This window comes from Heteronotia binoei, chromosome 4 (genome assembly GCF_032191835.1).
Source record: "Heteronotia binoei isolate CCM8104 ecotype False Entrance Well chromosome 4, APGP_CSIRO_Hbin_v1, whole genome shotgun sequence".
In the NCBI taxonomy this organism is placed as follows: domain Eukaryota; kingdom Metazoa; phylum Chordata; class Lepidosauria; order Squamata; family Gekkonidae; genus Heteronotia; species Heteronotia binoei.
The window spans coordinates 103,158,755-103,183,112 of NC_083226.1; the positions used below are offsets into that span (position 1 = coordinate 103,158,755).

Genomic DNA, 24,358 nt, shown 5'->3' on the forward strand with positions numbered 1-24,358 from the left:
TAGCAGAGTTTAATGGCTTCCATGATCCACTTAGAAAGCCTCTGTGCAGAGATCTTGGAACCCAACCTAGGGGCCACATAGGAGACAAATAGATTGGGATCCTTTCGAAAAGTCTTGGTGCAATGCACAAAAAAACAACAACACCCTCTTAACATCCAGGGCGTGCAGACATCTTTCTTCTGCAGAAGAAGGAGAAGGGTAAAATGTAGGCAGAAACACTTCCAAATTGAGATGGAAACTAGACACCACCTTAGGGAGGAACAAAATGTCTGGGGCCAAGGATACCCCATCGTTCCAGAAAGAGATGTATGTAGCATCACACCACAGAGCCACTAACTCACCTGCCCTCCTGGCCATAGTGATGGCCACTAAGGCAGTCTTCCAGGTGAGAAGATGCAATGGGCAGGTAGCTAAGGATTCAAAGGATTGCCTCGAGAGCCATTCCAGGACCAACGGCAGATCCCAAGCAGGAGGAGGAACCTTAGACAGCGGGTGAAGCCATAGGAGACCCTTCAAAAATGTTTTGTATGCTGACTTCCTGTTTGGCTGGAAGACAGTCTGCAGCTCCCTAACAGAGGGGGATTTTATTGTCACTGTTCAGGGTATTAAAGACCCCTGATAAGGTCTATGCTCATTAACCCTAGGCAAGGGTTAACCCAAGACGACTTATCTTCCTTTAATGCTGTTGATATCGAACTGGAGCAGTCAGGGAGCTGACTCCTTCATTTCTTGATGTCCGGCAATGGAATGTCAACCATCGTCTGCAGTGACTCTAAAGTGACTTCGGTCACTTAAGGCTGTCGGAATCCAAGCACGCTAGAAGAACTGATTTTAATTGCAAGAAAATAGCAGCCGGGGGAGTTGAGAACATCTAAAAGGTAGACTCATCATTCTTATCTTCACTCTGAGAGACTTTGAATATAGTTTAAACACTGAGTGGATTAATAACAGACGAAGGCAAAGCATAATTGAATGGAAAAAAAACTTTTACCTTGTTAAGCTGAGCTCTGTGGCTTTGGATGTGAACAACAGCAAAAAAAAAAAAAAACCTTTCAAGATAAGAGTGAAAGTTGGCAATGGGAGGCTGGTGACGCAGAAGAAAGAAAAGAGAGTTGCCGTGTATATATGCCCATAAACTGCAGAACCTAGAATGAACTGAGCTGAGTGGGGGCACAGCAGGAAAAGAATTCAGCTTGGGAAAACTGAACGCCGTAAAAACAATTGCCTTCAAAGATATTTTGGAGAAAGGACATATTGTTGTGAATTTTTGTGGTTGCGGTTTCTTCATGCAGCTCAAAAAACTGCGAGATTAGACACGAGATCAGTCTAAGCTGTGACAGGAAGTGAAACTAAAAGGGGCTGGACAATAAATCAGAGCCTATAAGGACAACAAGAGCTGTGACATCCGACCTTTGAACTAGGAAGGAATTGAGTCCAAGACTCAGATCAAGAAAGACGAAGAGAGACCTCTCTAGGCTGGAACTGTACCATAGAGAAATAACGATTGCCATTTTAAAAGGGAGAAAAACTGTCAAAATTGTTAAAATTCAATATCTTTGCTCAGGAAGAAGGGAGAAAAACGAAACTAGTCTCATCTGAAAGAACTGGCTCTAAGCTATTGGATTGGATGCTAAATTTTATGTGGGGATTTTTTTAAGGTTTGGTGATTTTTTATATGTCAGTAGAAAGAACAACACGTGCAAGAGCCCAATCATTTGACAAGATGCAGGCTCAATTTGACGCTCTGGAGGCAAAAATGTTAAAAGCTATGGACAAATTGCATTTGGCAATAAAAAAAGATATTAAAAAAGAAGTTGGAGACCTTAAGAAGGAGATAGAGAATTTTAAGGAAGAGACTCAAAATAAAGTGAAAGAGGTAGAGATGAAAGTGGATACACAGGCCTCTGCCTTGCTAAAAATTCAAGAAAAGGTCATAATACACGACTGTAAGTTGCTGGAGTCACAAGTGCGTCTAAGAGGGGTACCTGAAAAAGAAGACACAGACTTAAAAGGCTATATGGTGGATATCATCACTGAGTACATAGAAGAAGACCCTGACAGATTTAAGAGTATGTTGGAGGGTGCCTACAGAGTCAACTCAGTTTATGCGAAAAATAAAGGTCTGCCAAGAGACATCGTCATAAGATTAAGATCAAAAGAAGTGGCAGAGAAAATTTTGAGGAAAGGGTACCAAAAAGCCTGGGCAATAGAAGGGAGCAGAGTTAAAATAATGAAAGAGCTACCAAGAGAAGTGATCAGCGATAGGAAAAAGTACAAGAAGCTAACCGATCAGTTGCGTGCAGAGGGCACAAGATATAGATGGATAATACCAGAGGGTCTTGGATTTGAACAAAATGGCAAAAGGATTACAATAAGAAGCGAACAAGAGATGCATAGCTTTTTTGAAGAAAATAAAGAACCAACATCATAATGGAGTACAAATTACTATCTTGGAATATAAATGGACTAAATTCACCACAGAAAAGAAGGAGAACATTTCATTGGATTAAAAAGCAAAAATGTAATATAATTTGTTTACAGGAAGTTCATTTACAACGCAAGGACAGTAAATTTTTGTGGAATAGAAATTTGGGGTTGGAATTTTTTTCACTAGCAGAGCAAAAGAAAAGAGGGGTGGTTTTTTACATTAAAGAACAACTTGACCCAAAATTAATCTTTAAAGACAAAGAAGGAAGATACATTGCTGTTGAGGTGACGATAGAGGCGAAAAAAACGTTACTACTAGGACTCTATGCACCCAATGGAGCGAAAGACAAATTCTTTAAAGACATAAATAGACAAATGGACGAAGAGACTTATGACCAGGTATTGATGATGGGTGATTTTAATGGGACAATACAAAATAACCTTGACAGATCAAGTCCAAAGAAGAATGATAAAGAAGGGAAGCTGCCCAATTCTTTCTTTGAGTTGATTAAACAGGAAAATCTAGAAGACATTTGGAGAAAGTTCAACCCTGAGGTAAGAGACTATACATTTTTCTCAGCAAGGCATAATTCTTTTTCCAGAATTGACATGTTGTGGGGTTCCCAAGGCTTGGGCCTCATAACAAAAAAAATTGAGATTCTTCCAAAGGTTTGGGCGGACCATAATCCAATATGCTGGTCAACAAAATTGCAAAGAAAACCAAGAAGATGGAGAATTAATGAGGATTTACTACAAAATAAAGACACTGTATCATTCTTAGAAAAGGAGACTGCAGCATTCTTCCAAATAAATGAAACGGATGATATGGAATATCCAACAGTATGGGACACTTATAAAGCAGTAATGAGGGGTATATTAATTACATTGAATAATAAAGACAAAAGAGCAAGAGAAGAAAGGCTGTCAGCACTGCAAAATGAAATAGATAAAAAAGAAAAGGACTTAAAAAAAAGACCAGGGAAGAAAAAATTAATAAAAGAAATTACGATATTACAATCCCAAGTTAAACATTTGCTGAATAAAGAATTAGAATGGAATTTAAAAAATTTGAAACAGAAATCGTTTGAAAGTGCAAACAAACCTGGTAAATACCTGGCCTGGCAATTAAAAAAAAGGAAAGAAAATAAGACTATAAATAAAATCATGGCAAATGGGAAAACAGTAGTGGATCAAGAAGGAATTAAAAGAGAATTCTTTAAATACTATGCAAATTTATTCAAGGGTGTGAATGTAAGTAAAGAAAAAGTGGAAGAGTATCTACGAAACATTCAGGTGGCACCTTTGACGGAACATATGAAAAAGATATTAAATGACCCAATAGAGAAAATTGAAATAGAAGCAGCAATAAAAGCAATGCAAGAGGGTAAAGCTCCAGGGCCAGATGGATTCACGTCAAAATTTTACAAATCTCTCAAGGATGAATTAACACCCAAACTGTTGAAGTTGTTAAACACGATAAGAGAAGAAGGGAAAATCCCAAAGACCTGGAGGGAAGCTGTAATCTCTCTGATTCCTAAGGAAGATAAAGATAGCACAAACGTAAAAAATTATAGACCAATCTCATTGTTGAATAATGACTATAAGATCTATACAAGAATTTTAGCAGAGCGACTGAAACAATACCTGACCAACTTTATAAACAAAGACCAAGCGGGATTTCTTCCTAAAAGACAAATAAGGGACAATGTAAGAGCTGTTATTAATGTTGTGGAATACTATGAAAAGCATCCGGAAAAAGAAGTGGCCTTATTTTTTGTTGACGCAGAGAAAGCCTTCGACAACTTAAATTGGGACTTTATGTTTGCGGTAATGGAAAAAATTAATTTAGGGGAACAATTTATAAAAATGACAAGAGCAATATATACAGATCAGCATGCAAAATTGTGTATAAATGCAGACCTTACCAAAGAATTGAAAGTGAGTAAAGGAACAAGGCAAGGATGCCCGCTATCACCATTGTTGTTTATAATGACTCTTGAAATTTTGTTACAACAAATTCAAAAAGATGAAAAAATAGAAGGTCTAAAAATTAGAAGATTCTCTTATAAATATAAAGCTTTTGCAGATGATATAGTGTTCATAATGGAGAATCCGGTTCAAGTGTCACCACTGCTGTTAGCTAAGATAAAAGAATACGGAGAACTAGCAGGATTATACATAAATAAGGAGAAATCGAAATTCCTCTGTAAAAACATGCAACCAAATAAAACAAACGAACTACAAAAGGTGACAGGTTGTGAAGTCACAACCAAAGTTAGGTACCTTGGAATAGAGATAACAATGAAGAACATTGATTTATACAAAAACAATTATGAAAAACTGTGGTGTAAGATGGACAAAGATTTGATGAAATGGAATAAACTCAACTTGTCCTTACTGGGCAGGATAGCTGCAATCAAAATGAATATTTTGCCAAGGATAATGTATTTGTTTCAAACCATCCCGATTGTAAAAGAAGCAAAACAATTCAACAAATGGCAAAGGAAAATCTCTGATTTCATTTGGGCCGGAAAGAAACCAAGGATAAAGATGAAGATCTTAACGGATGCCAAAGAGAGAGGAGGTTTTCAACTTCCCGATCTAAGACTATACCACGATGCAGTTTGTTTGACATGGATAAAAGATTGGATAATGCTGTTAGATAAAAAACCTTTGTGGTTAGAAGCTCACGGAAATAGATTCGGCTGGCATGCATACATGTACTATGGGAAGAATAAAATGGATGGTTTTTTCTCTCACCACTATGTCAGAAATACATTACTAAATACTTGGATAAAATACAAGAAATACGGGGACGAGAGAAAACCATTATGGATAGTGCCAGCAGAAGTAATAAAAATAACAGCTGATTCTGAAGAAAAAAGAGAAATGTCATATAACCAACTGCTTAAGATTCAAGGAGACAAAATTGAATTAAAAACCTCAGAAGAGCTAAATAACAATTATGATTGGTTTCAAATGCAACAAATTAAAAGTTTGATGGAAAATGACATAAAATCAGAGGGGATTAGACGAGAACAAACAGAACTGGAAAGAGTCCTGTTAGGTGACAATGAAAAATTGATATCAAAAGTATATAAGTTATTATTGAAATGGTCTACAGAAGAAGAAGTAGTAAAGTCTCAAATGGTCAAATGGGCAATTAATGTGAATAGAGAAATACAAATGGAAACATGGGAGCACCTCTGGAAGAACTCAATGAAGATATCAACTTGTCAAAGCATTAAGGAGAACTGTTTTAAAATGATGTATAGGTGGTATATGACTCCGAAAAAATTGGCTAAGATAAGTAAGAAAATGTCGGATAGATGTTGGAAATGTAAAAAACATGAAGGTTCTTTCTTCCATATGTGGTGGACATGTGAAAGAGCGAAAGAATTCTGGAAGATGATACAACAAGAAATCACCAAAATTTTGGGCTATGATTTTAAGAAAATTGCAGAGACGTTTTTACTTGGATTACAATTAGAAAAATACCCAAAAGAAGACAGGACTTTAATTTGGTACCTGTTATCAGCTGCTAGGACTTTGTACGCGCAGCTTTGGAAGCAAGAAAAAATACCAGAGAAATGGGAATGGACCATGAAAGTTTTATCGTGGTGTGAAATGGACAAATTAACCAGAACACTAAGAGACTATGATTTAGAGATATTCAAAAGGGAGTGGAGAAAATTTAAAGGATATATGGAGAAAACTTGGAAAGTAAAGAAATATTGGACATTTTTTTAGTTGTAAGAATATATATACGGAACTTTGAGCAATCAGAAGTGCCTTTAGTATGGATTTGAACTTATAACCTCGGGGAAGTCAACATTGGAGGGAGGGGGGATGGAAATGTCATATGGGTTAATGTGAAAAAAAAGAAAAAATTAAGAAATAGATAAGCTTTGTAACCATATGCTACCAATAAATTGTTTAAAACAAAAAAATGTTTTGTATGCTGGTGTGTGAAAACCGATGCGCCACCCACAGGGTCATGATGAGCCGAAATGGCAGCCAGATATACTCGAACCGAGGAATGATTAAGCCCAGCATCAACAAGAGTCAGTAAGAACTCAAACACAAGCTCAAGACCAGCAGAACGTCCACTGATACCCTTGCCCCGCAGTAAGGACAGGAACTTTGACCATTTTCCCACATAGGAGCAGCGAGTTGACAACTTTCTACTGTTCAACATCACATGTTTCACTGTCAGAGAATTCTAAAAGCTGACCCTCCAAGCCGTCAATTTGAGATGAGGGATGTCGTGGTGAAACACGTGACCTCCTTGAGCCAAAAGAAGGTCCGGTTCCGACAGAAACTTGTGGTTACACCCCCCCTGCCATAGCTAGGGGGACAGGAAACCAGCTCTGTCTTGGCCACCAGAGAGCAACTAGGATGCACTCCGGACACTCCTGGGCCAACTTGTGAAGCACTCTGGTGAGTAGAGGCAAGGGTGGAAACAGGTAAAGGAACTTGTTCGCCCACAGAAGTAGAAGACTGTCCCCTAGAGACCTTGGGTCTGTCCCTCCTCTGGAGGAGAATTGGTTGCATTTTCGATTGTCTGCTGTGGCAAAAATGTCTATTCTGGGATGACCCCAAGCTCGGAACAGAGGTTTGAGGTATCTCCAGTTCATCTCCCATTCATGATGGGAAACTCCCCCCCCTGCTCAGGGAGTCCGCTTGAACATTGAGCTCCCCTGGCAGGTGGGTGGCTACAAGGAAGGTCTGGGAGGCTATGCACACAGCTATCGCCAACGCACACAGCTTTCTGGACACAGCCCCCCCTTGTTTGCTTATATAACTCACAGCTGTTGTGTTGTCTGACAACACAGCCACAGTCTGAGCGTTGATCAAGGGTAGGAACAACTTTAAGGCTAGAAGAACTGCCATGAGCTCCAAGTAACTGATGTGATGGTGAGTCATTGACGGGGGCCATGGACCGCCTATGCAAAAATCTCCTAGATGCGCTCCCCATCCCCACAGCGAGGCATCCGTCGTTACCGTGACTGAGGGGAGTGAGAGATGAAATGGAGCTCCTCCGCAAAGATTGGATTTCATCCTCCACCAATCTAAAGAGCATAGCACTAGCGAAGGAATTTGCAGAATCTTGAACAGAAGATCTCTCACTGGATTGTGATTTCTGAGGAACCAGAGCTGAAGGATTTGCATCCTCAACCTCGCAAAGCACAGAACATTGGTAGTAGCCGCCATGAGGCCCAAGAGACGTTGGATCTGCAGAACAGAAGTGCATCTCACTGTCTGAAGGAGCTGAACCAGGGAAATGATATCCAGCGCTCGGGAATCTGGAAGAAATGCTAGGTACTGGGTGGTGTCCAGAATCACTCCTATAAACTGAACTCTTTGTGCTGGAACCAGGTGAGACTTCTTTATGTTCACCAGATGTCCTAGTGCGCTCAAAAGGTTGAGAATCACTTGTAAATGTGCTCTGAGAGCAGCTTCGGACACAGCAACCACCAACCAATCGTCTTTATAGGGGAAAAGGATGATACCCTGGAGATGAAGGTAAGCCACCACAACAACCATGGTCTTTGTGAAGACCCTGAGGGCCGTGGAGAGCCCAAAAGGGAGTACCTGGTATTGGAAATGGTGCATCCCAATGGCAAAACCTCCTGTGAAGAAATGGTGCGTCCCAATGGAAGAAACCTCCTGTGACTGGGGAGGATGCTGATGTGGAAATAGGCATCCTTCAAGTCCAGGGTAACCATCCAATCTCCCTTGTTGATGAGTGGAAGGATGCTTTGCAGGATCAGCATCCTGAACTTCTGATAAGCAATGAATTCGTTCAGGCCCCTCAGATCCATGATCGGATGAAGTCCACCGTCCCACTTGGGAACCGTGAAGTATCTGGAGTAAAACCCCTGACCCTTGAGATGATCGGGAACAGGTTCTATTGCCTGCTTGCTGAGAAGATTCTGAACTTCCTCCAGCAGAACAGCTGTAGGGTGTGTGATCACCAATTTGGGATGAGAAGCGGGCTGAACAAATTCTATCGCATAACCCTCCTGTATGATGGACCCACTTGTCGTGGTGATCTGCTGCCATGTTTGCAGAAATCTGTGGAGGCGGGTGGGTCCGGAGGAGGAGGGGGAGAAGGGAGGGTGCCAAAGTCAAAGTCCCTGCTTGGGATTCCTACTAGTCTTCAACTTTCCCATTTGAGAGGAGAGAGAAGAAAACTTGGCTTTTCCTCCTGAAGCGAAGCACGGCTTCCACAAACTCTCAGGGGATTTGGTGTGGTAGGGCTTCTTAGGTCATTGCTTGGACCATGGACGAGGTTTGCCAGGGTGAGAGGAAGATGAAGGTACTCCCAGATTATGTGATGTCTTAATACTCTTGTCCATTTCTTGTAGGGCTGCATCCGTAGTAGAGCTGAATAGACCCTCACCTTCAAAGGTGAGATCCTCAACACAAGATCTGGTGTCTAATTGGAGGGCAGTGGAACGAAGCCATGAGTGACAATGCAACGTAATGGCCGATATAAGTGTCTTGACTGCAGTGTCCACCATGTGCTTAGAGGCCTGCAGCTGTTGTTTTGCCAGGAGCATCCTCTCCCTTTGGGCCCTTTTTGCCTGGTTATGCTTATTCTCAGGCAAAGCAGCTAACAGCGGTGAGAGTTGCTCCCAAAGGGAATACTGATATCTTGCCATGCAGCAAAATAATTAGAAATCTTTATCCCAAGCATGCCCACAGAATAAAAGCGCCTGCCAAAAGTATCAATCCTCTTCCCTTCTTTATCTGGAGGCAAGGCGTGGGTCTTCTTGGCCTTGGAAGAGGTTGACACCACCACGGAGTTGGGGCGTGGATGATTGAAAAGAAACTCTGCACCCTGTTCCTGGATCCTGTACATATGATGCATACGTTTGGAAGAGATAGGAGTTGAGGCAGGCTTGGACCAAGGATCCTTAATGGCTTGCAAGATAACCTTAGTAATGGGAAGGGCTACAGCTGTGGAGGTGTCCTGCATAATGTCAAAGACTGTATTGTCAATGACCGCTTGAGGCTGGACCACTGCCAAAGACAAGGAGTTCATCATTCTTTTAATTAGCTCCCAATAGGATTTCAAATCCTCGGAAGGGGAGATTGGAAGATCCTCAGCTATCCTGGATTCTGGTGAAGACTCTTCCTGCTGCTGGCCCGACTGCTCCTCATCTTCATCAGAGGTCAATGGAGAAGAAGAAGCGCTCTCCACAGATGTAAGCCTGGGATGTCTAAGGTAATCCTAGTCAAGGAAGTTTGCTCAACGTCTGGATCACTGGAACATGCCGGCTTCCTGACCAACTTCGGGGTCGAAGTCGGCAGATGAACCTCGGCAATCAGGTGGTGAATGTGCCGAGACTCTGAAGTGGTGCAAGGCCTCAGAACGCTGATCCCAGTCTGGGTTCTGAGGAGGGTACCAGGGATAAGGTGAATGGTAGGGGTAGTCCCCAAAGGGATAAGCCCACGGTCGTGGATCCCAGTTGGGTAGAGGATGTGGAAGTCGAAAAGGATCTGAAGTCTCCACGAACCTCTCAGGCTGAAGCATCAGCAGCATTTTTGGTGTTGAGCGTTCCCTTGGCTACAAGACTTCAAAGTCCGATGCCGAACTAGGATCACTCTCCTTCGAATCAGCCGACTGCTCTGTAGGGTCAACTTCCCGATCAGAGCCGGAAAGGGAGGTATGCATAACATCCGTCGGACCTGAGGGGCTCTTCGGTCGGATCGGTGAAGCGAGGATTTTTTCCGGAGGCTCCCCCGAAACGATCGCCGGGTCCTTCAGTGGGGGAGAAGGGGTCTGCCGATCATGGCGCCTCTTCTTATCCTTATGCTTCCTGGGCTCAGCGGAGCAAGAGTCCCGTACTCCTTTGGCCTTCTTGGCCAGGGTCGATGGTTCAGACTGGGATGCCGAGCCCGCACGCTTGTGGGGGCGGTTGGTTCCCTGGAGCAGTCGAGTCGGTTGGCTCCATAATGAGGCCGGAACCTATGTCAATGCTGGAGTGGCCATTGAAGCACTGGTCGACGCCAATGCAAGAGCCAATTTCAACAGCACCGCCGAAAGCCTTGCAGCTCGATTCTTTCTCATCTGCTTAAGAGAATTTCGAACAGTGATGACAGGATTCCACCCGGTGACCCTCCCCAAGGCACAGCAAACAAAGAGAGTGTCTGTCTGGAGGAGGAATTTTGCTCCCGCACTTCAGGCACCGTTTGAAAAACCCCCAACGCTTTTCCAAAGACAAGGAGTGGTGGGAGGAGGGGGGGGAACCCCAAAGGGTTGTAACAACTAAGTCTCTCTCTCTCTCTCTTTTTATATATATAACAAAAAGAAGAATGAAGAAAAAACGAGAGAAACCCGGAGAAGAAAAAGGTAAGTAACTACCTACCGGAGTGATGACAAACGTGTCTATCTGACACGGCGGTAAAGAAGAAACTGCCAGGATATTTACGCCCACCAGGTGGGCATGCCTACCATGATCGGGCAGCAAAAAATCCCGGACTTTTGTATTACCTATCGGGGATCGGCGCTGGCACTTCATCCCATGAGTGTGAAGCACAGAGACCACGAAGAAGATCAGGATGCTCTCAGTTAATGGACATCTGTTTTGACTTCAATAACCCACTAATTTTGATGCTCTTAACATTTTGAAAATTACTTGGTTCCAGGAAACACTGAGGGAAGCATTCCGGCAGGTGCCCTGCAGTGAGGGCACCTATAATCTATAGACATAAAACTGGTTTCATGTTGGGAAATCCCAGCTCCCTCATTCGTTGGGACTGGGTGAGACTGCACTGCATCAGCAATTGTATAATGAAGCTTCTGTCACCAGATTGGCTTTCCTATTGGCTCTACTCAGTGTCACCCGCCCACTGTAGACTGTGAGATGCTCCCCCAACTGCCAAAATGAACTTGCCTCAGACAGAGACACATCTCTGCTGCTTCTCCAGTATCTTCTGCAACCTTTGGCTTTCCTATTGGCTCTACTCAGTGTCGCCTGCCCACTACAGACTGCCAAACGCTCCCCCAGTCGCCAAAATTAACTTGCCTCAGACGCAGACACATCTCCACTGCTTCTCCACCATTTCCTGCGAACATCTCTGGCAAAAATTTGGCCCCTTCCACTTCACAGCAAAAAGGGTGCAGAGCCGTTCTGAAGCCCAGGTTTGAGGCCTTTAGCTCCTGCAGCCTAACTTTGACATGGCTGTCAGCAACAGCCCTCTGCCCCAAGCTGGCCCTGCTAAGAGTGTTTCCTGCCCCCTGGGAAGTGCTAGCCAGAGTCTGTTCCTAGGCAACTCAGGCTACTTCTCTCAGTTAAGGTCTCAGGTGAATAGAATGGCATACAGTCCACCCTCCAAAAGCAGTTATTTTCTCCAGGATGGGGAGAGAGATGTGTTGTCTGTAGTTCAAGGCACCTTAGGGTGTCTTGATGCTACCAGAAATTTTCTCCCCAGGAACTACTGTTGCCAATCACCAGGTAAGTAAATAAAAAAACCACTAAGAGACACCATAAATTTTAAACAACAAAACAGTGTAATGTAAACGTCCAAGTGAGGGCTGGAGATCACTCAGAACTACTCTCCAGATGACAGACCATCAGCTCCCCTGGAAGTGGGGGACAGACAGAGTGAATGCCTTCACTTGGGTGAGTGGGAAGACGGCAAGCCTGGGGGGCATTAACCCAGAGGCCTTTAGTAGTTGTTGGGGAATTCTTAAGGTGTTGCTACAGGCCTCAGAGGGAGAGCCCTTTCCTCCTGGGGAACAACTGTTGCCAACCTCCAGGTGAGGGCTGGAGATCACTCAGAATTACAACTGTTCTCCAGATGAAAGAGATCAGCTCCCCTTGAGGTGTGGGGGGGGGGAGTGAATGCCTTCACTTGGGTGGGTGGGAAGACAGCAAGGGTGCGGAGGCACTAACCCAGAGGCCTTTAATGATACCTTTCCAGGTTGGTGGGAAATTCCTGGAGATTCTGTGGTGGAGTTTGAGGAAGGCATACAATTTAGGGCTTCAAAGTGGGGTCTGCCAGATAAAGGTACTTGCTGTGGAAGCTGACTGGGTTACTTTGGACCAGTCACAGGCTTCCAGCCTAACCTGCCTCACAGGATTGTTGTTCAGATCAAAGGTGGAGAGGACAATGATGCAAGCTACTTTGGCTCCACACATACACGGTGAACAAAGACTGTTCTTTTCCTATGTAGAGGCTGCAGGAAGGGGGAAGGCAATGGAAACCTGAAGTCAGAGGGGCAGGTAAAAGGATGGCTCCACCTGGGGTTGCCTATCCTACTGCTTGCTACTGTTCAGCAGCAGCCCCCCTATGACAGCCATTGTGGCATGGGAGTTAAGGCTTCAGAGCGGGAGCTGCCAGACCCAGCTTCTTGCTATGGAAGCCGACTGGGTGATTTTGGACCAGTCACAGACTCCCAGCCTAACCTGCCTCACAAGGTTGTTGTTCAGATCACATGGAGGGAAAGGAAAATGATGTAAATTGCTTTGGTGTCGTTCCCGCCCCCCGCATTGTGAAGAAAAACTGTCATTTTCCAGTGCAGAGGCACTGGAGGAGGAGGAAGGGAGGAGGAAGGCGATGGAAACCCGAAGTCGGAGGCAGATAAAGGGAAGGAGATAGGGTTGCCAACTCCAGGTTAGAAAATTCCTAGAGATTTAAGGGGTGGGGTCTGGAGAGGGTGAAGTTTGAGGGGGTGGGACCTCAGACAAGTACAATGCCATCTCCTCCTAGGGAACTACTTTTGCCAATCTCCAGGTGAGGGCTGGAGATCACTCAGTATTACAACTGTTCTCCAGATGGCATAGATCAGCTCCCCTTGAGGTGGGGAGTGAATGCATTCACTTGGGTGGATGGGAAGGTGGGAGGGTGAGGGGCGCTCACCCAGAGCCTCTTTCTATAGCCCGTTGTATTTTTCTTTGCAATGGGCCTTATTCCTAGTAGTAGATAAGTATCCTAAAAAGAGCTAATCCACTACAACTGCTCCTCACCTCAGATGTGCAGTTATAGGAACTAGGAAGGTTCTAATAAAGCACTCTCAGCTCAGGCAGAGCAACAGTAAAAACCAAGAATCCTGTCCAGTACATCATTATTAGCTAAGTGGACAAGCTAAGTGGACACTGATATTCTGTGGCTGGCAAACTGGGATTCAGTGTCAAATGAGTAACATGAATATCTGAAACTCCCTTATAGCAATAGGCCATTCTTGTATCATGGTAAGTATGACGACTAGCAGCAGCTCTCCAGGGACTTAGGTAATTTCTCTAAGGGGGAATTGTAAAAAAAAAAAAAAAGTAAATCTCTGCATCCTGAAGGCATACACCTGAGAATTCTTAGGAAACTCAAATATGAAACTGTTGATCTACTAATCAGTATATGATGCGAGAGTAGCAAAAACTACAGTGATTTTTTAAAAAGGATTCAGAGGTTAACTTGTTGAAATAAAGCCTGTTGAAGGAAAATCAGAAGTCCTGTATCACCAACCGTTTAGAACTCTGCAAAAGTGAACAAGCAAATAACAGTGACCCAGTAGACATTTGCATGCTTAGACTCTAAATGGCAAGGTACCTCACCTCTTACAAGGTACCTCACCAAAAACTCCTAAGTATGTTTAGAAGTCATGGGATTACGAATAAAAGTCCTTTTATGGATTACAAATTGATTAAACAGAAAGCCGAGAATAGGAATAAGTAGACAGTTCTCTCAATGGAGGGGAAAGTAAGCAATGGGATCTCATAAGGATCAGAATTGTGACTGATGCTATTTTTTCATAAATGATACTGAACTGGAGATGAGCAGGATAGTAGCCAAGGCTGCAAATGACAAAAATCATTCAGGATGGTGAAAACTAAGGCTGATTGTGAAGAATTCCAAGAGAATCTCCACAAACTGGGTACACGGACAACAATGTGACAACTTAAGTTCAATGTAGGTAAATATAAGGTGAAAAAAAAAGAAAAAGACCCCAAGTATACCTATTGTATTGTATTGTATACCTATGTATGTTGTTAGCCGCCCTGAGCCTGCTTCGGCGGGGAGGGCGGGATATAAATAAAATTTTATTATATTATTATTATAAGTATAAACTAATAGAATCTGAATTTACAGAGGCTGAGAGGAAAGAAGACACTGGGGTTCTAGTGGATAAGAGCAATGAAATGTCAACTCAGTGTGCTGAAGCAGTGAAAAAGGCAAACTTAATGTTGGAAATTATTAGGAAATGGAATGAAAATAGCCAATATTAGAAAATAAGTCAATTTATGGTACGGCCTTGTTTGGAATTCTATCTATAGTTCTGGTCACTGTAACTCAAAAAGGACACTGGAGAGCTGGAAAAAATACAGAGGGCGGTAACCAAGGTAATTAAGGGGTTGGAGCACCTTTGCTCTGAGGAAAGGCTGAAGCATCTTGGACTTTTCAGTTGAGAAAAAAGATGACTAAGGAGAGACATAATAGAGGTTTATAAAATTATGCATGAGAGAGAGATAATGAGCAGAGAGAACTTTTTCTCCCTCTCCCAAAATATTAGAACTCTGGGGCACCCAATTAAGTCGATAAGCAGTAGATGCAGGACAGACAAAAAGAAATACTTCTCTACACATAAAGTGATTAAAATGTAGAGGATGCAAACCCAGTGCTCATTCCCCTAATGCCCAGCTATGTTTTGTAGACAATGTAGTGACGGCCTCTGGACTAGTCAGCTTCAAAAAAGATAGTTTCATGGAGGGTAGATCTATCAGTGGATACTAGCCACAGTGACTAAAAGGAATCTCTAAATCCAGAAACCTCTAAATTCCAGTAAAAGGAGACAACATCAGGGGAAGGTCTTGGCCTCTATGCCCTGTTGTTGACTTTCCAGAGTAACTGGCTGGCCACTGTGTGAGACAAAATGCTGGGCTAGATGGACCACTAGTCTGACCTAGCTGGACTTTTCTTATGTACTTAGGTGGTGATCTTTCACCATTACCTACTACTCAATCCTTTTAACTGCACCATGTGGGAAACCACAAATATTGCACATACTTTATAAAGCCTTTGATCACTTCAAGGAATTTACATGGTATCATCTGAGATGGAACCTCTTAAACCACTGTTACACTCACAAGATTTGAACCCATATACAACCAGCTCAGTCACCTCTCTAGCAGCACAGTCATGTGGCGCCTCCTCTTTATTCACTTTTCCTTTTGGAAATCCCCAGCCAGACTTTGCTAAGTAACCCTGAACCAGGAGCACCTGCAAAATTTAAATACTCATTTAGACACAAATAAGTGTTCATGAAGAGGAACATAATAAAGTTTGAGTCCAGCAGCACCTTTAAGACCAACAAAGCTTAATTCTGGGTTTAAGCTTCTGTGTTCATGTGCACATCGCCATATACATTGAAACAGTTTTTTTCAAGGTAACAGGGTTACCTGCCAGGGAGGGCTAGTTAGAATCAACTAAGTAACTGAGCAATAAGTATAGCTGGATTAAAGCAGCTGGTAAGATCTGTGAATGGCAGCATTTAGCATACAAATACAACAGCAACAGATGTGAGAACTAAGTTTAGGAGCCACTGGACTCAAACTTTGTTCTATTGCTTCAGACCAACACAACTACCCACTTGAATCTATGAAGAGGAGCAGTTATCAACTAAACAGAAGCATCAGTGACATTGTTAACATTTAACATTAATACTTGTCAAAGTTAGGTACTGAAATACATTTTTTTAATATGGTCAGAAATATACAAGGTGCTTCTCTAAATTGGGGGAAACAGTCTCAATGAAACACTAGATATGTTTTGCAGTTATGAACCAAGTATTTATAAAACAAGACATAAAGAAGTCACTGAAGCAGCCTCATTTCACTACACTGGCTTTAAAAGTTAACATCTAATCCACTATTTAATTCCGAGGCATAAAGAAATCCTTTAAGAGAGTATCTCACTTACATTTTCAAGAGTCTCATCAAGAATAATCGCACCATATGTTGGCACTCCCATTTTATACTCTTTCCATTCATCTAAAACTTTCTGCACATCTTCACCTTGAGGCAGTAAAAAAGGGCAATGATTGAAAAGTACAGGCAGTCAAGGAAAGTCATGGCATGAGGACACACTATCTCCATTAAAATTTTACAATCACACTTCTACCAAGTCCTTTACCTTCTTTATGTGTACTACCTTCAGTAAAAATATCATCATTTATCTTAACAGAAGATAAGTCACAACCAATTTATGAAGACCGTGGAGAGTTTTCAAGGTAAGAGACATCCAGATGTGGTTTGCCATTACCTCCCTCTGTGATGAGACCCTGGGCTTCCCTGGTGGTGTTCCATACAAATACTAACCAGGGACAACCCTGCTTAGCTTCCAAGATCTGACAAGACTGGGCTAGCCTGAGCTATCCTAGTCAGGGCAGATGTTGCATAAGAGAGGTTAAATATTTGTATGGCCTCTAGTGTGATAGCCATGTTAGTCTGCTGCAGCAAACACATATATTATAACATAAGATTTCATGGGCTTGAGCAACCTTCAGCAGATGCATGAGTGAGTTCTTGGTCAGCAAGAAAAAAATGAGCAATGGGTTAGAGCTGGTTAAATATAGTTAAGGAGTCAGTTGTCTACATCTGAGGTTAGCACAGAAAATTTCACAATTCTTTCAACATCTAAAATTTCTGCCTAGGGGTGGGGAGTGATTTTCACCAGCATCCCCCCTCCTGCAGCAGACTTCCAGTTCCCTATTCCAGCTATTCATGCAGGTCCCTCCACGCCCCAAGAGCAGAACTGGTGGGGGGGGGGGTTTAAGCTGATGAAGGTAAGGGAAGCAGAGAAGTGCCATCAGAAACCCTTCCACCTGCAAAAACCGTAGACAACCACTGTTCACAATTTCTCTTTCCATATGCAAGCCTCTTGCTGGCTAAGAATTCTCTTCATCCATCTGATGAAAAGGGCTGAAACCTGTGAAAACTTATGCTACAATAAATGTTTTAGCCTTTTAAGATGCAATAAGACTATTCTTTTTTTTTATCCATATGACAGGCTCCTGCCAAGTAAATCATAAGGAAAAAGCAAATTCATAAACTGTCACTTGCCTGGTTGTTTTTGGCAACTTAAAAAATACTTTTGAGAAATCAAAGGAAGACTTGTGTCAACTGGAAGAGAGCTGGGGTCTCTTCCCCTACTTAAATCATGGACATTCCACCCCACATACAAACAGGTGGGCACCGTCTTATCAAACTCACCAACTTAAGTTTGGGAAGGGGAAGGTCAGGAACATAGTGTGGTTCAGGCCTCAGATTCAGTGGGAGCTCACAGGAGCACAGCTCCTGAACCTTTCTGAGAGTTCCACCTCCTTGTCCACTGAATAGGAGGTGCAGTTGCATAACAATCCCTGGATGAGCTTCACCACCTTTTTCCCTACAAAACAACCCTGGTGTGGTTAGATTTCTCAGAACAAACAAGCCAGCTTGGGGCAGCTGGCCAATCTGCCCTTCTAGGCAGGAGTGCCAGTGCTACGTGAAGGAGGCACCTCGGTGGGAAGGGCGGGATATAAATTTAAATAAACTTGAAACTTGAGGCAATGGTGAAGGCCCTGGTCTTAGAATCTAATCTTCGATTCTGCTGACCTTGGTAATAAAAGGCCCATTTCCAACTTACCTTGTGTTCCAACCAGTGGTGGCTGGGCAGCTCTTTGCGCTTGGATGAGACTGATTACTGTAATCTGTATCAGTCTGGTTTGGAACAAGCTGCCCAGGCTACCCTAGGAGTGGGACTTTGTCTGTGATGGTCTCATTTAAAACTCAGCTTCTGTATTTTTTTAATTCTGCCAATCACTTGGGAGTTAGAATTCTATGGATAAATTGTCTCTTGTCTCGATCTAATCTTTAAATGTTTGTTTTCAAGGTATTTTAATATTTTATACTAGTTTCAGTTCTCATTCTGTAGTCTACTATAACAATTTTGTGGTTGAGAAGTGTATAAATATTGTAATTAGGCAGGATTTATAATCTTGCCTTGTGAATCAACGCTAGCATGTGACAGCTGAAATGCAATTTAAGCATACATTCAATATGCAAGCAAATTTCCCTCTCCATTCAGGATAAGAGAGCTTACCCTGAGCAGATGTCATGCAATTACGCTCAGGGTGGCCAGCTGCCAGAAGAAAAAAATGCCCTGTCCCTTTAATAGAGACTAAACTGACTGTTACACCATAAGAAGTTTCAGCTGTCAATTTCCATACATTAAGGGACAGCAGGACTTTTCTCCAGGACAATTAAATTTTCCATTCCTAGAAGTACAAGTATCAATGTGCAATTTCCAGTGGAAGACATATAAAGTCACAGAAAGCATATGTAACATACTTCTAGCAATACAGAGTATGAAACATTTCAAAATGTCCCAGACAGGAACTACAGTGGCTCAAAAGCAAATCCTGCAGACCCTAATTGTATCACAGCCCAAACATTGCACAGGCTGATACTAAGAACGCAGACATTTCACAACTGATGCCTCTACATAAATATGATCCATAACAAAATATATATCTCAATACAGAAAGGATATCAGCTTTTGCGAAATCTCTTATCCCACACTGAGGTAATCCTGGTGTGTTTTGCATGTAGAAATCCAAATAAAACCAATGGGCAAGCTCAACCTGAAAACATACTCTGATAGCATTGTCTCGTTCCTCACTGGGAATGTGCAAAATAAAGCGGCTGTTGGAAGAGGAAAAAAGTTAATTTTCAAGAATTAGTCATTTAGAAGTCATGAACATAAAGGTTTTCAATTCATATATTTACAAGGACCTTACCTCCAATTACCACGAGATTATTAATTAAGAGCATCATGGCCATGTAAACTCTAACAAATGTATTGTGAAGTAAGTTTTCATAAGCCAGAGCTCACTTAATTAATATAGCCCTCACTAGATTTCAAATCTTCAGCTCTACTACTATGAACATGGAACAGAGCAAGAAAAATCACCTCAAGGCAAGACCTAATACTTGTTTTTCCAACAAGACCTGAAGATATTTCCTCAGAAATTATCAACATTCCTTAAGAGATTAATACAAGGGACTACAAATGCCAAGTTCCAGTGCAGCAGCATACAGAAATCTATATTAATTCTCAGGGCTTCTACATAGGTTAAAAAAAAAATTAAACTCAAGTACGGTAAATACAAAAAATAATTACACATAGGGACACAAAGGAACATTTCTCATAATATCAGTTCTATTAGATGTCAGTCCTTGCTTTGAAAGAAATTATTACATCACATTCCAAAAAAGTATATGTGATTCAGGTACCTGCAAGGGGGAAGGTGAAAGAATTACAAAGCTGAGGAAAGGCAGGCAAAGGGTTTTTATTTCTCCACCTCCACCCATTTTACAACTCCCCCATGAACATTCATTTTCAGTCTTTTCATGAATCTTTCACCTCCTCTTCACAAAGATCCTTTGTAGGAAACTGAGGTCCAATTATAGTATACTGTAACATATATGCATCCTCAGGTCTCCTCTTATCCAATTAGAACCTAATTGAAAAGCTCCTTTGATGCAATTTTTGAAAGCATGCTATTGAAAGAAAGGAACAAAGACTCCAAATTCTGGCCTATCAACATTGAATATAATGGCCCTTTAAAGTTTTAAAGGGTAGATGTGCCACTAACCAGCTTTGGAAGGGGGGGTGCTCTGAATAATTGGCAGCAGACCTTGGCTCTGGAGTCTGATGACTAGGTCTACAATCCATTATTTCTTATGTGCAGAAGACCTGGCCACCAGAGTCAGGTCTACCAAACATAGGAAAGTGCTATCCCTAGACTTGTACATCTAGTTAGTGAGCCTGCCCCAAATCCAATTTTCAGGCTAAGGCACTTCTGAAAGCTTCCAGACCCTTTAAGGAGCTGCTGACAGCCAGTTCCACAGAACCACCAGAAAATAGGTAGTGGGTGTCAGGATGGTCTCCTGACAATAGTCCTGAATGCTCATGAATGTTATTGATGCTAAAAGTGTGGTTGTATTTGTTTGATCAACTGAATAGTCTCTGTAGTATTTTAATTGCGTATGAATTATGTTTTGGTTGTATTTTCATTGCTTATGAGTTATTCACATATTCATATACTTTATATATTCATGTATCCAAATACATATTCAACTACCTTAGTATAGACTGGTGTGTATCATGAACAACAGATATATCTATAAGACTTGTATTTCATAAACTATTATGTTCTATATGAGGGGTGTCAAATATGTGGCCCAGGGGCTGAATCAGGCTTCCCTCTCCCTCTCTCTTGCTTCCTTCTGCATAACAGCTTTCTTTGCAGTCTCGCATAGGAACTACAGAGCAAAACCTCTATTTTCTCCATTGGCTGAGGCTCTGCCTTTGGGGAGGAAGGGATAGCTTGCTTTGCCAGGCTCCCTCAATTGCACAGCAGCACTACTGAGCCAAGCCTCTCTTCCTTCTATTGACTGAGGCTCCTCTCCCTCCTCATCCCGTAGAAAGAAGGAAAGAGCCAGAGCTTCCTTTGCCCAGTTCCCAGGATCCCATGAGACAGATACGAAGAAAGCACTTTGAGTGCTAATGTTTTAAGCATGTTTAAAGGGTTTAAAAAAAAAAACCTTTATAAAAGACACAGACAACCACAATTAAAGTTTATGTCTCTGCTACCTAATCTTAAATAGGTAGTATTGGCCCGGCAAGTATAGCCCAGCCTGACAAGGTCTCATTTATGTCAGATCCGTCCCTCATAACAAATGAGTTGACATCCCTGTTCTATACTTAATCCTTCTGAGTAACTAATGTGAGACTGCTCCAAGTAAGGGGCCCAGTGAAGAATGAAATGTGACTCTGAGAGAATTGTTGGTCTCCCTGGAAACAGAACATAGAGACAAGGGACAGTAGCTTTGGACTGCAATGTGCAACCTTGACTTACCCAAAACATTATGCACCTGAGAACTCTTTTAGATGTATATTTGGCGCTGGAATTGTGTGCCCAGAATTCTGGCACGTAAAGCTGGGGCCATATATCTGTGTGTGTATATATATATATATATATATATATATATATATATATATATATATATATATAATTTCATTTTACTTCAGTTCTGACAAGCAAAAGCTTTCTTGCCATGTTTGCTTTGCTGATTTATCTCAAATAAAGCTTCTTCTGCATTCATCCTGAGATCTTCCCTTTAATGATACTCAGAGCAAAAGCTTACATAGAGCCACAGTGATGGCTGAGTGCTTCTTGGACTTCCACTGTCCTCCTTCTCCCCATTTTAATTTCACATCAATTTTATTCCAAAATATTAGTAACATCTATGTTAAGCTTCCTCAAGGAGATCTGTGAAATATACAAGCAGCAACTATCATAGTTTCAACTAAATATGGGGAGTACTATTGAAATTTCCAGAATGGGTTTCTGGAACAACAACCACGCTCCCAATATTTAACTCATAGTAATTCTACCCTTCCTGACACAGAACTAAAGAATTTGTCTGCTTATGATGTGTTTATGTACTATGTCTTTGAAAACAGAAATTTAAAATTTAAAAGAAAATATTCATGCAGGAAAATTAGCAAATGGCCATAGAAATAAAGTACAGATTTTAACAAGTGAGAATTTTAGCATTAAACATACTTGCTATCTTCAGGTGCTTAAAATTACAGAATCCAAATTTATTATACATGATACACACAAGTGCCATCACTTTCAGCCACTGAGAAGGTCGGAGCCAGTGCTGTGGCAATGCAAGAAAAACCAATTACCACCATGCTCCCCCTTCTAAGCTTGGAAAGTTGACTCCAGAGTGGACTAATAGCCAGGCAAGCTGAGAAGGGTTACAGTGAGGTGGATGGGAGCAAGAATCACCTTTTCTTCAACAAATATTTCAAAGCAAAAACAAGGGGACTGGGTGATAAACTGATTCAGCAACAACCTTGCTTTGATAGGAGACACCATTTGTTCTCAATAGTGAAAGTATTGCAGAAAAGCAAACATTCACACAGTTCAGCATTCTATCCAAGAAAGAGAGTTAGGACTGTATGATGCCCATCAAAGGATTATATGCATAAAAGTTTTGAGAGAAATTACAAAAACCAAAAGTGGACATTCCAGCATCCAGGGCTTTTTTTGAGCAGGAGACCAGGAATGCAGTTCTGGCAGGCTTGGTGTCAGGGGGTGTGGCCTAATATGTAAATGAGTTCCAGCTGGGCTTCTTCTACAAAAAAAGTCCTGCCAGCATCTGATACCATAATTCTCATAAAGAAATCCTGAATGAACTGAAGACAGACTTCTGCTACTAACCTCCCTAACCAAATGTGGGCAAGTAAGTGTTAGTGAGATGAAAGCATGCAACCACTGTGGAAAGGAAACTTGGTGCTTGGGGGTGGGGGGCTGTGGGAGGGCTTCTAGTGTTCTGGCCCCACTAATGGATCTCCTGATGGCACCTGTTATTGTTGTAGTTTTGCGACTGTGTGACACACAGTGTTGGACTGGATGGGCCACTGGCCTAATCCAACATGGCTTTTCTTATGTTCTTATGTTTCTGTTCTGCCCATTGTGTACTCTTGTATAGGTACACACATACAGTCAAAAGAACATTGTTGTTCCTTAATTTACAGTAATTTTCAGAAGGATATAACCACGTAAAAATATGGGAACAAAATACTACGTCAGGGCATATTTTCAAGGATATACTTTTATATATTTACTACTGGTGTCGCCTCAATATACATAGATGCTGAGGGCAAGAGTTTTCACACGGTCCTGGTGTACTGACCATGTGTTTCGAGTCTTGTTTTACCCTGCACTGGCACGCAATGAAGTTCTCGTGCTTGCTACCTCTTGTGGGTAGCGAAGCGGCTGCCCCTCTACGGAACTCCAGAGACGATACATCGTACCTGCCAACCTCGCAAGAGTAAACGAAGAAAGACAGCCCCCGCCCCCACTTACAACATAAACGACGCACACGCTCCTTCAGACGGATTTAATTTTTTAGAAAGAAAGAAAGAAAGAAAGAAAGAAAGAAAGAAAGAAAGAAAGAAAGAAAGAAAGAAAGAAAGAAAGAAAGAAAGAAAGAAAGAAAGAAAGAAAGAAAGAAAGAAAGAAAGAAAGAATAACGTTTAGACTATTCTAAGCCCACTCGCCGCCGCCATCATCCCAAGTCCCTGAGCCAGGTATTTATTTATTCATTAAACAGAAGTTCGAGGCGCGTTGTCTCTATCCAGTGTGGCGCCTGAAGGGAGGCTGCGGCTCCAGGGGCGTTACCTGCACAGGTCGTCCAGGACGCTGCTGGGAATCTCGGCCTTCTTGGTCTCCATGGAGAAGCAGCGGGGCTCATCCCGACGTAGCGGGGCCCAAAGTAGCGCGCAAGAGGAGACCAAAGAGGGAGGGAAAAGAAAGAGACACACAGAGCAGGACTTACAGGAAAAGGCCGGACCGCCGCTTGAGAAGAAAGGCGGACAGAGCCAATCGGCAAGGCTGTTGCTCAAAGAGGCGGCAAAGATGGGAGGGAACCGGCTCTTACAACCAATAATAGGGAAAGACGTTCGGAGAAATTCACCAATCAGCTATCTGCTATTAGCGACGACAGATCGAGACAGCCAGTTGGAGAGCGGCGGGATGGTGGTGGCCTTTTCGTGCCTCTGGCAACGAAACAAACGACAGAGCCTTACGGTGGGCGGGGGCGAGGTAACACTTTCGAGGCTCGGGTGGGTAGTCGTGTTGATATGAAGCAATAGAACAAAGATGGAGTCCGGTAGCACCTTTAAGACCAATAGAGTGGATTTTTTTTTGAGAATGTCAGCTTTCCATGCTAAAAGCACACTTCAATCAGACAATAGTATGGGATGGAATTTCTCTCTCTCTCGGCTTGGCTTCGCGAACGAAGATTTAAGAAGGGTGCAATAGTCCACGTCTGCTGCAGGCTCGCTGGTGGCTGACAAGACC

The 24,358-nt window shown here is 42.4% G+C and overlaps 1 protein-coding gene across 1 annotated transcript in view; it reads right to left on the reverse strand.

The window, feature by feature from the left end:
* The window catches only part of DCP2 (decapping mRNA 2), a 43,207-nt gene extending 19,340 nt beyond the window's left edge, over positions 1-23,867 (reverse strand). Inside the window, exons 1-4 of the mRNA XM_060235607.1 lie at positions 23,678-23,867; positions 18,967-19,118; positions 16,354-16,481; positions 15,556-15,654 (exon numbers count right to left, since the gene is read on the reverse strand). Coding sequence (XP_060091590.1) covers positions 15,556-15,654; positions 16,354-16,481; positions 18,967-19,118; positions 23,678-23,730 — 432 coding nt within the window. The 5' untranslated portion in view covers positions 23,731-23,867. The remainder of the gene's footprint in view (positions 1-15,555; positions 15,655-16,353; positions 16,482-18,966; positions 19,119-23,677) is intronic.
* Positions 23,868-24,358: the final 491 nt, after the last annotated feature.